At 29.5% G+C, this 16654-nt stretch overlaps 3 protein-coding genes across 3 annotated transcripts; all 3 read right to left on the bottom strand.

The window, feature by feature from the left end:
* Positions 1–3275: 3275 nt before the first annotated feature.
* LOC137829474 (uncharacterized) lies at positions 3276–4817 on the bottom strand. Its single transcript, XM_068636276.2, has one exon. It carries the CDS (start codon positions 4617–4619, stop codon positions 3762–3764), a length of 858 nt encoding a protein of 285 aa, XP_068492377.1. The 5' UTR covers positions 4620–4817; the 3' UTR covers positions 3276–3761.
* A 2044-nt stretch (positions 4818–6861) lies between these two features.
* LOC150026021 (uncharacterized) lies at positions 6862–13473 on the bottom strand. Its single transcript, XM_090304860.1, has 3 exons — positions 13456–13473; positions 12690–12730; positions 6862–7402 (listed from the first exon to the last, which is right to left on the bottom strand). The coding sequence occupies exons 1-3, from the start codon at positions 13471–13473 to the stop codon at positions 6862–6864; spliced, it is 600 nt and encodes a 199-aa protein (XP_090160986.1).
* Positions 13060–14463, bottom strand: LOC137830750 (uncharacterized). Its single transcript, XM_068638262.2, has one exon. It carries the CDS (start codon positions 14216–14218, stop codon positions 13550–13552), a length of 669 nt encoding a protein of 222 aa, XP_068494363.1. The 5' UTR covers positions 14219–14463; the 3' UTR covers positions 13060–13549.
* Between the last annotated feature and the right edge of the window lie 2191 nt (positions 14464–16654).

Raw genomic sequence — 16654 nt, 5'->3', positions numbered from 1 at the left:
TTTCGTTTTAAAACTTAAGAAATCACTAAAGTGGTTTACTAAGGAAAGTATACATAGACAGGAGAGAGAAATTTTAGTTCAGAAGCTTTTAGAAATTCGAACTGGTGTGATTGTGGAAAGATTTCTCAATCACACCATTTATTCGAATTTCTAAAAAGTTTATGAACTATAATCTTTCTTCTACGCTAAACCACTTTAGTATTTATTAAGTTTTAACCAAACCAAATGAACAATGCATACCCAACGAAAATCATAAGTAAGGAAACACTAGGTACATCCAAAAGCATCATACAATGTTCGAATGTATGTTATCATATTTATTGTCAACCAAATGATTTCTGAAGGACTTCTCCATATGTTTTTTTTTGTTTCTTTTCATTTAGACTTAATTATTCTTTGTTTGTGCTCTCATACTATGCACAACTTTTATGGAATGCTAATCTTTAAATCCTTCACTCTTATATAAATTTTTTGTGGACCGTGTCTTTGCAATAATATTTGCTACGGAATTGGACCCTTGCGGATCAAAGAGGAAATATATTCATTGCAACCATCAATGATCAAGGGTTTGTGTAAGTTCATACTGTAACGTACCTTTAATATATTTCTTCTTTGATCCGTAAGGGTCCATATATGATCCATTTTTGTAGCAAATATTATTGCGAAGCCTGATCCACAAAAAGATCATACTTAAGAATGAAGGATTAAAAGATTAATATTTGGTAAAATCTCAAAAGTTTTGCATAATATGAAAATGCAGATAAAGAATATATAAGCCTCAAACGAAAAAGAAAAAAAAATGGAGAAATCCTTCAAAAATCATTTATTTGACAATAAATATGAAAACATACATTCGAACACATTGTATAATGCTTTTGAATGTATCTACTGTTTCCCTACTTATGATTTTCGTTTTAAAACTTAAGAAATGACTAAAGTAGTTTACTAAGGAAAGTATACATAGACAGGAGAGAGAAATTTTAGTTCAGAAGCTTTTCAGAAATTCGAACTGATGTGATTGTGGAAAGATTTCTCAATCACACCATTTATTCGAATTTCTAAAAAGTTTATGAACTATAATCTTTCTTCTACGCTAAACCACTTTAGTATTTATTAAGTTTTAACCAAACCAAATGAACAACGCATACCCAACGAAAATCATAAGTAAGGAAACACTAGGTACATCCAAAAACATCATACAATGTTCAAATGTATGTTATCATATTTATTGTCAACCAAATGATTTCCGAAGGACTTGTCCATATGTTTTTTTTTGTTTCTTTTCATTTAGACTTAATTATTCTTTGTTTGTGCTCTCATACTATGCAAAAATTTTATCGAATGCTAATCTTTAAATCCTTCACTCTTATATGATTTTTTTTTGGACCGAATCTTTGCAATAATATTTGCTACGGAACTGGACCCTTGCGGATCAAAAAAGAAATATATTCAACGTACATTACAATATGAACCTGCACAACCCATCATTGATAGTTACGCGTTAAAAGAAGAATTTCATCACATTCTCTTCCATTACGTGGCGGAGAGTTATTTTGATGTAATAATATTTAAGTGTAAGTTATACGAAAACACTATCAGCTTGAAAGTCGAAGACAACTTACATATCCTGCATTTTACTTTAGCTTTGTCTGCTTCCTAGTGCACAACAAGTCATCGGATATTTTTTTTATAAAGAATTTTGCTTTACATATATTTAATGAAGATGTATTTTTCACAAATGCAAATCTTTAACTTTTTTATTGTTGTGTAGAATTTACCTCTGTCTTTTGTAATTTATATACAAAGAGGTAGATTCAAAAATGTAATTTTGCGTTCAAATAAACCGGTGAAATGCAAAGTTCTAATAAAAAATCTCCAATAAAAATTGGGAAGTGGATGAATTTTTTTGCAGAAAACACTCGTAAGATCAACTTATTTTTGAGGCAGATGATGAATGTGCATGACAACACATTGTTATATTGTATAAAGAACAATATATCCTAATGCAGTTGGAGGTTAATTCATAATTTTATTCTACATAGTATAAACTTATTATTTACAAATTAGGTGAAATATATATGTTATAAAATTTATTATTATTGAAACATTTCAATTTAAGGTTGTATAAACTTATTTATATACAAATTGTATTAGGTGAAAGTATGTTTGTTGTAGAATTTTTATTATTCAAACATTTCAATTAAGGTTGTTAATCTATCTGTTAATATAGTTTTTTTCTATTTCTGACCATGGTTTGAGTCATTCTAATCGCGTTTATGAATTTTAATAATCGTATTTATGAACTTCATCTACACTATTAAGAATTTTAAACAAATACACTATATCATGTAACAAATATTATGCCAAATTTTTTATGATTAAAAAAAACAACTCTTATATAAAAGGATTCAAATTCATGTAACAGAGAAAATAAGATTTTTTTTTAAAATAGTGGACTAGACGGTTACAAAACATTGGAGTTTTCACTAGCAAAGCCACAAGCAGATCAGAAGTCATCATTGGTTATGATATGCTGCTGCTGGCTTTGCACAAGTAAGTTTTTCTTTGACGGGTTGGGACTCAACTTTTTCGTTTTGCAGTATTTTGAAAAAAATAATTGAGGTTGGGCTAGGAATACTGCAGCATCTGTGTTGTCTCTATTTAAATTATTTGTGTTAGTCATAATTCTAATTACCATTTTTTGACTCCAAATAGGACAATAGTAGTTTTGACTCCAAATACTCTCATTATTGTATCAGCAAAAGTTTCATTCTTAACCTATGTAATATGATCAGAAGATAAGAAGCTAAGAATGAAATCATCCCAAGCTTCTCTCATGTGATCATCATCAATATATAATAATAGATTCTATCCTAATATGGTTTTCTTTTATAGTTTTTTAGGAGAAAATTCTATAATCAGATATCATAAAACTCATTCATACAAAATAAGGAAGACTATTAACATCAATAAAAACCCTATAATGAGAAAACGCATTTAGTAAGAGCATAAATGACTTTCAATTTAATTTAACTTCATCCAACTTCAATGATAAAATGAAGCACCCTATATGTTAATTTAATTTTCTATGGTACCTATCGACAATTTTGTTAAGAGTGTGCATGTGGCGACATTGTATGGAACACAATCATTTATTGATTTACTAGAAACCAATCTAGTTTATAAACTATGATCAAACTAGAACAAATATATGAAAGGAGAGATAAAGGAAACTTCAAAAGAAAAGTAACAAACAAAAATTAATTAATCTTGAGCTTGTTTTCATCGAAACCCTCAATCCCATAATACAAGACAACATTACTAAATGCAATTCTATACACAAGTTACCATTCTCTTCCTACAAATAAAAATAGGAAAAGACATGAGATTGTATCTCTTTAAGAAACTAAAGGAATTCTCTAGTGTTGCACTTTTATAACCATGGACATCGTAAAAATTATGAGAAAATGAAAGTGATGAGGTGGTCATAAATTACCATGGTAGTTGAGGGTGAGTTAAAAAAATTACATAATTAGCAAGTATTTGATGAGAGTAATACATTTGACAACATGCTCCAATATACAATCTCTCCTATGATATCAAAAAGGAATATTTTCATCATTTCATAAGATAAGATTGTATAAGATTGTAGAATGTGCAAGTTGTGAATGTATCAATTAAGAATGCCAAATTATATAATCTCACTATACTTAATCTACCAATAGTGTTGCAAAAAAGGGTATTTATAGGTTATGAGCACTTCAAAGATAAAGCATGCATTCAACAGGTTTTCCCTTGTTGTCCAATTCCCCAGAAGTGGCATCATTATTCTGAAACGTGACCTTCAACCCATCACAAACTGCAATAAGCTCTTCACGCTTGGAGGAAAACGAACCAGACTTAAGAATGACCATGGAAGACACCCTCAAGGTGAAAGTGACAGAGCCGCTACCTCGTTCTCTCACCAAATCATCCATTGTCTTCTTGTCCAATAAATTTCCATTCGCTTGGTTCAGCAAGCCTCTCATGTCCACGTCCGCGTGCTCCTTCGTGTTCAACGCAAGTCCCGGCGCGTGATTAACGCCCACAATACTGTCCTTGAACGACATGTCAACCTTAAAGTCGGAGAAATAAGACACGAGTTTGTCGTTAGGGTTTCCGATGGAAAGTTTGGTGTCCCATTGGCCTCCTAGGATTGGTTGGGTTGTGAAGTTTGTTACGGACAAGGAGGCAACCTTGTACTCTGGTTGTTGCGGATGAAGCGTCAAAGCTACGAGGAGGCTCATGAGAAAGAAGAGCGTGATGATCATTAAGAAACACGAGATGAAGCTTCGACAGCACCGAGCGCAAGATGATGAAGAGGATGATTCATAGGAGGGAGGGGGAGCGTAGTAAGGGGCGGGTTGGGGGTAATGGTAACCGGGGTGGGGATGGTAAGCGTTAGGGTATTGGGGGGGGTAATGAGGATTTTGGTAGTACATTGGCGGTGGTGGATGGGTGGGGTAGGTGGTGGTTGGTGGTGGTGGAGGGTAGTCCATGGATTTTCCGGAGGGGTAGTTGTTGGATTGTGGTGGTGATTCTGTTTGAGAATGACCTCTTTCTTGGTTCAAAGAACCCATGTTGACGGTGATGACGAGGTTTATGTTGTGTTTCTTGAAGATGATTTGGTCACAAAAGAGTTTGAGTTTGTTGATAAATTGTAGTGAAGGATTTGGTTTGATTTGTTCTCTCTCCCAATGAGTGTGATAGGGAGAGAGAGAGAGAGAGGGGGAGAGGGAAAGAGAGACAATGTGATGAATGAATGAGCAAAGGGAAGAAAGAAGGAGAAAGGAGGGTTGAAGGTGATGAAGGGAAGGAGAAAGACAAAATTAGATTGATGGAAATGTGTGATGATGGTAGGTTTGGTTGTTTCTATGTTGTAATTATGTGTGTAAATGTGAAAACTAATAGATAAGATAAGATTAGATAAATGGGTTAAGTGAAGGAAGCCAAATGTAGTAAATTGTTATTTTTCAAATTTACAATTGTCAAATTGTCAAAGTAGTATTTTTCCTATTATTAAGATGAAGTATTTAAATAATTTTTTTATTTAAATTTATATTTTGTGTAATTAAATCGTTGTTGGGCTTTGGAGGATACTTTATTGGGCTCCAAATGAAGGCGTGAGGCTGCTTCTTTGCGCCACCCCATAACTTTTAAAATTTTCAAAATAACCTTCTATGGATAAGTTAAATGTGTGTATTCTGAATTGTATAATCCGATAAATGTATTACATAAACTAAAATTAATTAAAAGCGTGAGATAGTTTCTGGAATATGTAACTTATAATCAGATTTAAAAAAAATTCTAAATTAAGTAATCTGTAAGACAAATGTATATTTCAGATTCCGAAGTAATTTTTTAATAAAATATATTTTTCAATGCATAAACCAAAAATTAATATGAAATATGAAAGTAAGTTTTGTTTTTTTAATTTGAAATTTTTTATTTTTTTAAAAAAATACTTTCAGATTGTTCATATTCAATGAATTTGTAATGGCCTCAACATACATAATTCAGAATATTTACACAATACGAGAAATGAATGAATGGCGAGAAAGACAGAGTAACAACTCAGTGGACGAGAACAATAAAATATAACTAAAAAAATAATATTTTTCACTACAAAAACAAAAAAATGTGAAATTCTCACAAAATGCACAAAGAACAACCTAGAAAACCTTCAACGAGAAGGTGAAAAGTTATTTGAATTTTTTTATTTTTTTACTAAAGGGTAAAGTCGTAGTTTATTATGGAATGAAGAGGAGGATCAGTTTCCAGTAAGGTATTAATGTAAATAAATAAAAAAAAATACGAACTAAAAATAATACTGGTAATTATTCTTTTTTTTACAGCTAACCTTTAATAAAAAAAACATGTTTTAAATGATTTATTTTATTTATATTCATGATTTATGCATGTATATTTTACTGCGACATGAAATTATGATTACCATTTTTTTTAGTCTGAATTATGAAATATGGTTATGAATACTAATCTTGAATTGTGATTACTGATTTTATGCATGCTATTTAATGTTACTTTCAAAACAATCTCTTAGTACGTGTCGCTCACATGCCTCCACATACATTCATAACTTTATTTATACATATTATTTATCAATTAAAATATTATTTTTTAATTATCTCATAAGAAAAATTGATAATTAGTCATAGTAATACCTAACATGAAAACTTTATAAAGAAAAAAAAAACTAGTCATAATTTATTTTGATAAATGGTAATTTTTTTTCTTTATGATCTGGTGTTCTATATTTTGGTACATAATTTTTACAACTTTTTATTTATATTTTTATGTTTTTTAGAATTTACAAGTGTTAGTTTCTTTTAACGTCAAATCGTAGTAGAGTTTATTGATGTATTGTTCACGAATTTTAAAACTCTCCATTTGCTATTATATGTTTAAAGAGTTCATGTTAGTATTTTATATTTTTTTAAAACTTTATTGACAGATATGTGAGTAAACTCCGTTAACCTATTTCACATTTTAATTAAAAAATAAAAATAAATATTTTTAAAAATATAAAATATAAAACAATAAAAAATAAAAATATGACATATCATGAAGTAATATAAAATAAATTTTTAGGTTTAACCTTTTATTTTTGTTACAAATTTCTTAGTTCCTCCTCATCCTACACATAATCAACGACACATAAATAATTGTAGAACCAAATACTATTTAAGTCATGTTTGCTTATACAAGGATAATAACCAAAAATAAGAAGTGAAACCTTAAATGAAACCTCACAATTTATCACCTTCATTTATAATGTCAAGTCAAAATTCAAAATTTAGTTTCTTAATACCCCATGTCATTCCATTGATCTACATTGCTCAAGCACTCTTTGACCTCATCAACATCGTCCAATGTGGGTGCCTTACATTGTTCCAATGATGCAAAATCAACTTCCAAATTCGAACAATAAGGTTCCATGATCAATGCCGTATTCATCATGTTCAATTCGATTTCAGCTTCCACTGTTATCTTTAATCCAAAGCTCACAACACCCAATTTCATCTCTTCATCAATATTTTGAATCACATCATCATCCACCACAGGTTGATCTTGCTCCCACCCAGTAGTGTTAAAACTCAAATGCAATGTTTTGTTCTCATTCTTACCCATGGAGAAAATCCCATGTGTGTCTAATAAACTCTCTAATTGAATTGGGGTATTAAATGCTAGAGGTATGTCTTCCTTGTACAACATAATGGCCTTGAAGCTAAGAAAGTTTATGAACGTTGAGTTGATCTCATTGGAGATGGTTAAGTTCACGTTCCACGTTGCTGATAATTCTCCTTGGGAGATATTAAACGTGGCAACACGTAGAGAATGAATGAAAAATCTTGGTGGGGTGATACGTGACATTTTAGCCATATTATGTTCATTTGTAATAACAGTTACGAAGAGAACAACAATTGCTATCAAACCCACAATGGTTCTAGCAATTCGCCAAGAAGTTCCACAAAACTCATCACAGTTATATGATTCTTCATTCTCCTCATCGTCATAGAGAGTGGGAATTAAGGTGTAAGTGTTGGTTCCTCTATCAACCCTTGATTCACCATGAAGACTTGAAGATGCCATGTTTGAAGATAAATGGGTATATTGCAATGTGTTTGAGGAAAACTTCTTGTGAATATTTTTGATGGCTTATGCTTTTTATAATTATGTATGTATTTATAGTATAGATATTAGAATGATGGTAGAAAACCAACTAGACTGTATCCTAAGGAAAGGACCATCTAGTTAAGGAGGTGGTAAAATAAGTAGCATTTTATGGTTGTACATTTCAAAGTTTGCGTTGTAAGTTGACTAGTTTAGTAAAAAATATATCTACTATCTTCTTTTAGACCTAAGAAAACATATGGAAATTTAATTAGGTCTATATATAAATCTATCATTTGATTATAATCAACTTTTCTAAATATAAACTAGACATTTATAGTCTTTCATAAATGTGAAAAATCTCCTCAACCCAAAGCATCCACCTCATTAATGTAGATACAAATATAAAAAAAAAAAGTATTCATACACCAAATAACATATATTTATATCAAATAAAATTATTCCAATATTACTTATCATTAATATATAATGTTAAAATCTTTTGTTAAGGATTCACAACACCTAATAAACATAACCCAAATTACACAACTCCAAACATGAAGAAAAACATAACAACAAGATTAGAACACAATTGATCATATCTTCACACTCCAATTTTTAGAGCATCTCTGTTTCATAAATTTTATCTACACATACAATACTAAAAGAATGGTGAGTGGCCGAGAAAAGAGGGAATACTCTTTCTTTTTCTCACATTTTTTAATTAATTTTGATGAAATTGAGATTATGAGATATTTCAAAGATGAGGAAAAGTCTGGGAGATATACATATGAAGAAAATTGAGTGAAAATGAGCGTAAATTGTGTTTGTAAAGTTTATTTGGGTTAATAATATTACAATATTAGAGATAGATTTAGATCAACTATGAAGTAGAAACCCAAAATTGCATGTTAATTTGCCTAAACATTAGATATTTGACTACAAAAAATGTGAGAGCTTTAATTAGGGTAAGAGATCGAATGAAATTCTCTCAAAGACTAAGGTATAGATGAGGAAGGACTACGGATATTCCTATGCACATGCCATAGTGGGAACCAAGAAGGAAGGGTAAACTATTATGAGCTGGAAGAAATAGACTTTAAGGTACAAATTGAAGAAATGCCTTGGTTGAAGGAGAGTATGGTGATGATGTTGCACAACATTGATTAACTAGAAAGTTTAAGGGAAAATTTCATCATGGAAGGGTTGAACTTTATCAAAATATGAATTCTTGGAGATAACATGGTTCAGCTAACAAGTGAAGAATGATCTAATATGGCAAAGATCATATCGAAGCATGGAGTGCAGTTACTCATATCTTCAAGGTTGTTGTGAATCAAATGAAGCATTTTTGGTACAAATGTTATGGAGATATGAGAGTAGGAAAAAAATTCAAGGTCAATGTCACAATCTCAAACATATAACTTACTTTTTTAGAAATGTAATATTTTTATCTTTGCAGAGAGTTTTCTTCCTTTGCTCTTTTACTTGCATTTTTTTCTACATTAGTGTCGTACTTAAATTGATGACAAAATTATAATTCAAGGGATGTCTTTATTTAGTTTTGTATGTGTGTTTAACTTAATGATTTTGAACTTTTAGGTGAAGTGGTTTTCTGGTTCATTATTGAATTAATATAATTTATATGAATTGGGATTAATTGGCAACTCATATGATGTTTTTGTTTTTTTGCAAGATACTAAGGACACTCTTTCTAATCTCATGAAATTCCTTTATAGTTATGGAATAACTTATGGCCAATGGTTGAATATTGGTAAGAGTCATTTTTACACTGCCAGGACTATACTCTTTTTAATAGAAAAATTAAAAATGTGTTTGGTTGTCAAAGAGACTTTTTTGTGTGTTCTCATTTAGGTGTTACTACATTTACAAGAGTACATAAAACTTGTGTTATGCAACCCCTTCTAGACAAAGTTTGTCTCTTTGAAAAGTAAAACGATAAATATGATTAATAAAATTTAACTTGTTAATTTTGTGATAGTTAGTGCCCTTTATTATAATTTTCATATTTATGAATGGTCTTCTTATCTTTTTAAAGAGGTGGATTGATGAATAAGAATTTTATATAGACAAGATATATTAATAAACAAAGTTTAATTACTATTAAATGAAATAAGTTATGTGCTAACAAACTTATTTTCAATTGGCTTTAGACTTTTCTTATAATTTTATGTCTTGAGCTTGTTTGGTGAGAATTAGATTTTTAATGTTTAAATATAAGGTTACTTGGTATAAGTTTTTTTTCCATCTAGACGGCTATTAATGATAAATATAATACAGGTTGAAATATATAATAAAAGCAAATAAATTTTTGGAATGACATTTGGTAGTTGATGCTCTAAATGTTACATTTTTTTTTTATATGGTTGGTGTTCCTAATAGCTAGAAGTTGAAACTTACTATTAAAGAGTTTGATCCTTTATGAATTTTCTAATATATATTTTTTAAATAAAAGCTTTTATGTTAGGTATAATTTTTTAATATACTTAATTCATCTTTAAATGATTATAGAATATTGACTCAAAACACAACAATTCTTTTTAAATTTTTCAAAATTTTCAGTTTTCTTGTAATTCGGGTGAATTAATTTAAGTAAATTGTATTCTCGTCCTAAATCATTAGTTATATAAGAGTTTTTAAATAGTCATATAATAAGTAAATTTTTAGAAGTTGCACAAAAATAAATTTTGATTTGTAAATTATATTTATATATAATCTGTATATTTCCATATAGAAGTTATTTGTACATGTACATCACTCATGTTAAAATAATTATTTTTCAAGATACTAACATACTAATTGTTATAAATCTTTTAACTATTTGATTTTATTATTGAAAAATACTATTTCAAATTATTGTACGTATTCCTTGTAGTTGTAGTGTTTTTTTATTATTATTTGTTACAAAGTTTAGATCAAGATTCCTGACTTTTCCGGACAAAGTTCAATTAAAGGTACAAATAAAATTGAATTATTATAATGATTTTTTTCTGCAATTAACGATTTTCAATTGTTTATTTACACGCAATTATTGTATTATTATCAGAATTCTTAATTGCTTGAAAATAATATTATCCATAATTAACCGTGCTCTTTCCATACGAATAATATTGGAACACAAACTTTCGGAAATCAAATTTCAGATTTTATATTGACCTGTATGATTTGTTTGAATCGAAATATGAATTTGAGAAAGAAGATAAGATTGAATTTGAAGAGAAAGTATTATTTGGATCAAGAAAAATTAATAAAAAACTAATAAAAAACTAAAAAAAATTAAGAGAAAATTTATAAAAATCTGTATATTGTGTGAATGGGTGAGATGGATTAATATTTATTTTTTTCTTTTCTTAATACTAATTTATTTTTATTATATTATATTATGTAATATATTTAATTATATTAACATATAATATTTATCAATGAATACAAACTTAAGAATCATTATTTTTCTTGAAAACATAGATCAACAAGATCTACCTCTCCCTATAGACCAAAAATATTTCAACACAAAAACCCTTCTTTTAATATGCACAATTAAAAATAGACACTAATTAATTAGCATATTAACTCAATTATTTTAATTTTTACTCTTAAGTATAGCTGTTTTATTTGTTTAAATTCACCCATTCATTCAATTATAATAATTATCATTTTAAAATTACGTTTAAAAGTTGTAAGTTGTGATTAAGATTATCAGATTCTATAAATATTATTCTTCCAAAAAATCTTCTAAAACTGTTTGAAAATTTAAAGTTGTAATCAAGATTATAAGACTTAAAAATTTGAATAGATTGGTAAACTCAATTCGTAAATTCAACTTGTAGACTCACATATAAAAATTCAATTAAAAATATTTATATACCAAGTGGTTAAAGAAAAATATTCATATATCAATTCTATAATATTAAATAGATCTATTAAATATTTTTAAAGTATAATTACATTTAACTTTGACCAATTTTACATTTAAACATTAAATCCACAATTTTGTTGTCTCAAAACATTAAAATCAAAATAATAATAAAAAGTTATCTCAATCTTATTTAAAAAAATCTGACCCAATAACTTAAAAATGACTTTAATGATAACCCTGAATCTCTTTCTATGAACAAAACTAATTAAAATCTCTGAAACCTACAGCCACACACCGCAATAACACAACACAATTGCAAAACGCAAAACCTACCTAACCACGACTGCAACAAGACAAACTCGTAGGTCACCACTGGACCTCCAACTCGCTAGTTTACACCAAATTCAACATGTCTGTACGAGTTCACTTTGAGTTTACCAAAAAACAAATCTATTCATAAATTTTTTGTTAACTCACAGGTCCCAGTTGGACTTTTATTCTTAAACCCAAACCCATGAGGGTTTTCACAAAATTTATTATACAATTGTTTTTTTAAGTTTAAAGACTATATAATACATAATTAACTTCAGAATTAAAAACATACCCAATCCAAATCTCCTATATTCCTATATTTAGAAGTCTCTTATAAAAAAAATTTAATACAAAATTTGAGATAGAAGTCTCTTCTAACAAAATTTAATTGCCACATTGAAAGTGATTAACCTCCTTTACTAAACTCAACCCAAATTGTTATTTTTTATGCATATATAACACCTTTTTTAAGTTTTAGGACTAAAAGCACATCCAATCCAAATTTCCTATATTTGGAAGTCTCTTCTAACAAAATTCAATTGCCACATTGGAAGTGATCAACCCTCCTTTACTAAACCCAACCCAAATTGTTACATAGCTTTAATCAAAAAGAGTAAAATAACCTCTCATAATAATTGATTGATAGTTAAATATAACAACATTAAAAATGTACCAAAAATCAGTAACGCAAGGTTTGCAAAAGGTTCAAATGGGTTCATATTTCAATGAAAATAAAAGCAATTTCATCATTAAGGTCATTATCCGGTAATTATGGAATTCAATAGAAACTAGAATTAGAGTGGATAAGGAATAACAAACAGATACCAGGGTTTTCAAAATGTATGGTTCACACGCTCTCTTTCTTTCTACCTACAAGTTTAATCATTCGTGAATGGTGATTCAAATCCCACTATTTACCTGCTTCTGTTTATCTGTTACTAAACAACGAATGTGTTTATTCTTCCTTAATCACCATCTAAAGTTAAGACTCGAAAAGTTAAAATCATAAATATCCTCCATAACGTGCGGAGCGAGTGGCGACAGCTTCCAAACGTCACATAAGAAAAAAAAATTATTGCTTAACAATTAACAATTAAAACGTTTCAATAGAGTAATTACACCGCTCTAAAGTGTGAAAACAAATATGGAAAAGCCAAACATGCCTTTTAAACTGAAGAAGATAAGATCGAAATACGAAGTTTCTAGCATAACATAAGAATTATCTATTTTCACTCTTTTATGGAGTACAAGTTTCATGCATTATGCAATGCCAAAAGAAGAGGAAGCATTTATTTGATGAGCAAACATTTCAACCTCTCCCAAGTGATAAGGCCCTACACACACTACCGAGCCTGCAAATGCACCACATTGCATCACTCTCCATATTGTGTTACACAAGCAACACAAATATGAAATTCCCAAAATAACCCATCTCTAGAAAACACTTCACATCCACATAATAATAATTAAAAGCCCAACCCCTTAGGGCAATATAGTCTATATACTATGTCTATAGTCACCTAAGAACTAATTAATTAAATGTGAAACATAACTTTTAAGATTCAAGGTATACCTCGTGTTGGCTTATCGTATACCCCTCCACACGTGATCATTATCCCTTCCTTTTTTTTATGCACAATTCTTCTCTTAAGGTCGGAGACAAACAAAAAACTGAACCGCCAACAGAAATTAGGCGCCGTATTCACCGCAAGTTTTCGCCGGCCGGGAAATAGGTCCCGCCGACGACCGGAACCCTACCGTCACCGTATCAAGAACGCATAGGTGAAAAACAGCGCTGATTCCGTTGGTATTTGCCTTCAAACACTCTTCGCAAATGGCGTCGGTGGCGGGAACGGTATTCGGTGGTTCTCTTCCGAAGGCGACGCCGTTGATTGCGGCGCTCATATTCATCCGAAAGGAGTCTCTCTCCATCTGAAAATTCATCAATCTTTGCTCGTAGTCAGCGCGATCAAGAATCGGCGCAGAGAACGCTGACCTGAAAGGCGGATCCCCGGCGGCGGCGCGGCGGAGGAGCATGACTTTCTCCGGCGGCTTCTTCTTCCCGTTCGCAGACGCCTTCTTCGCGCGCTTGGAACGCTTGACAAAAAAGTAGTGCGCCGCAGCGTCCCGGCGCACCGCGGCGAGGTTGACCTTGGCCGTGACAGGAATCTTGCGGTCGGTGTCGACGGCGGCGAGGTAAACGGAGAACTGGTGAGGGGAGATCCCGATCATCTGGCTTAGGAGCGAGAGCAGACTCTTGAAGTTGAGCGAGGGATCCACCACAACAGTGCCGACGTTGATCTCACGGTTACCATCGGAGTAAACGACGGCGAGCGACGCGGTTCCTGCGTCTATCATTTTTCCGGCAAATCGTTGATGTTGTTGGAAACGCGGGTTTTTGTCTAGAACTTTGCGTGGTAAACAGAATCGGAGGGTTTACACCACTTTATGTACAAATTGGAGAAAGGTGGTGCGGTGTTGTGCTGCGCGATGTGGGGTTTTAGGTGTTGTTTTGAAAATATAGGGAGGCGGTTAGGGCTATTCTCGACATTTCACTTTACTACTGGAATATTTCTCGCACTCCAAATTCTAGTCTCATCCTAATCAAAACTTAACTAAATTCTCATCTAATATAAATATTTAAATACCAGAAAATATTTAAATATCAAATTATCTTATTTCAAAAAATATATAACATATATGTATAATGTATAATATTGGTAGTGATTATTTGTGATAACAACTAAATTTGTATATTTTTATTCATTATGATTCTTAGAGTAGTTTCTATAATAAATTATATGGGTGTGAAAATTGTTTAAAGTGGTATAATGCAACTTAATTTTTGCGGATTTGTATTAATTAAAGAGAATACTGAATATCTGGCAATAATGGTAATTAGGGTGGAAAGTCCAGAAAAGTCTTGTGGCTCACGCGCGGATCCTATGTATGCCTAATGCGTGTGACTTGGGGATCAAGTAAGATCCAAACGGTTCGTTTCGTACATAAACAAAATAGTTAGAGTTTTGAGTGTTTTTGGTTATTTTTGACCTAGAAAAAAAAGAGAACGTGTGCTCGTGCTGTTCAAATCTGTTATTGATGCGAGACCATGCTTGTTTGAGGGGTAACTTAAAGAAACCTAAAAAGGTTTTGAAAAGTGATTTTCAAAATTAATTAATATACAAATCAGTTTATTGTTATTTTATATTGGGATGTGGTTTTATTAATCAAACCGAATAAGATAAATATATCTCAGAAAAAATGAAAAAGAACGTAACAAAGTTATTTTTCCCTTTTATTTAAAACAAATATATCTTAGAAAAATGAGTTTTCTTTATTACAATTTATATTGTTGGTGCTGCAACATATTTTGTTAACATTATAAAAAAATCATGAATGAGAGGATAAAATACTTTATATCGAAATTTGCTTAATATTTCTATTTTATTTAATAAATATTGCACTAAATATGAGTTATATCTTTATAATAAAGTAACAATAAGAAACATATATCAAGAAAATAAGAATTAAAAGTAGAACAAAAATATGTAACTTCAAATGGTATTTTCATAATTGAAATTTCTTGACTTGTAAGGTAATAATTTATTTATTGGAAATATATTATGTGCATATATTTTTAAATTGTGTTGATATTAGTTAAATCAAATTTGTTTTAAATTAAATAACCCTATTCCAATATGTAAACTAATTATAAAATTTTAAAGTTTGATTTAATTATTTCTAATCGAACCATATCAAGAAAAGTGAAGATTTCGCAAATATTTTGTACATATGTATAAATAAAAATATTTTTTTAAAATTTTAGTATATTTTATATATTTGATACTTTCAAGGATAATTGTTTTTATTTGACTAACCAACTTATATTTTCTTTCTTTAGACTTCTATCACTAATTCAATCTTATATTCTTAACTTTCTTATATTTTTAATATAAATGAAATAAGTAAGTTTTGATTTTGATTCCTATAAATTACTTTATTTTATTTTATTTTCTTGTCAAATTTATATTCGTTGTTTGAATCCTTATAAAGTAAAATAATCTTAATTTTAGTTTTTTGTAAAATACTGTTCTTTAATTTTCATTTTCCTAAAATTTGAACTCCCTATTTTATCTCCAACCTTAGGATAGACAAATATAATCTATTTTATAAATCTTAAAGAATTAAAAATATAAAACACTACCTAAAATTATCAATTCACCTTTCGTTAAATATATTAAAATTTAATAAGTGTCACATAAAATAGAATAAAAAAAATATTCATTTAAAAAAAATGCAAATAAAGAAGAAATTTTACAACCATCAAAATCAAAATTCACTTATTTTAAGAGAGATTAAAAAGATGTTTATTTTTTTATAATACAAAAGACAGTTAAAATTCATTCAAATAACACATCTATCATTTTTTTACGAAAATAACACATTTTACTTTTGATTGAAATATTGGTAACAGATTTTTCAACCCACTTTTGATTAGACGAGGAATTGGTTACAAAAAAAAAATTAAAATAATGGTTATTTAGTTTTAAATTTTGTATTTTCAAAATTTTGTATTTTTATTATTTTAAAACTATTTTTTATTTTAATGCATGTGTTATCAAATTTAAATTATTGAAATAATTTTAAAATGCGTATGAAAAGGTTGCAATATTTGTGAATACTTTTTTCAATTTTCAATTTTATTTAAATACGTTGAAATAAATTTTTAAAACTTTTGAGGGTGTTATTGAAAACCTAAAATACTCAATCAAGTATATTTTTAAAATAATATTA

Source organism: Phaseolus vulgaris, chromosome 7 (assembly GCF_051622355.1).
Source record: "Phaseolus vulgaris cultivar YP4 chromosome 7, ASM5162235v1, whole genome shotgun sequence".
Lineage (NCBI taxonomy): Eukaryota > Viridiplantae > Streptophyta > Magnoliopsida > Fabales > Fabaceae > Phaseolus > Phaseolus vulgaris.
Note: the sequence above shows the minus strand (reverse complement) of the source record. Positions and strands in the feature narration are given on the sequence as shown.

Excerpts from the sequence above, each read along its gene's own strand:
- LOC137830750 (XM_068638262.2), bottom strand. The coding sequence starts at position 14,218 with ATGATAGACGCAGGAACCGCGTCGCTCGCCGTCGTTTACTCCGATGGT.
- LOC150026021 (XM_090304860.1), bottom strand. Across the intron at positions 7,403-12,689 it reads GAACCATACATTTTGAAAAC|CATTCATTCTCTACGTGTTG; the intron begins CCTGGTATCTGT and ends ACCAAGATTTTT.
- LOC137829474 (XM_068636276.2), bottom strand. The coding sequence starts at position 4,619 with ATGGGTTCTTTGAACCAAGAAAGAGGTCATTCTCAAACAGAATCACCA.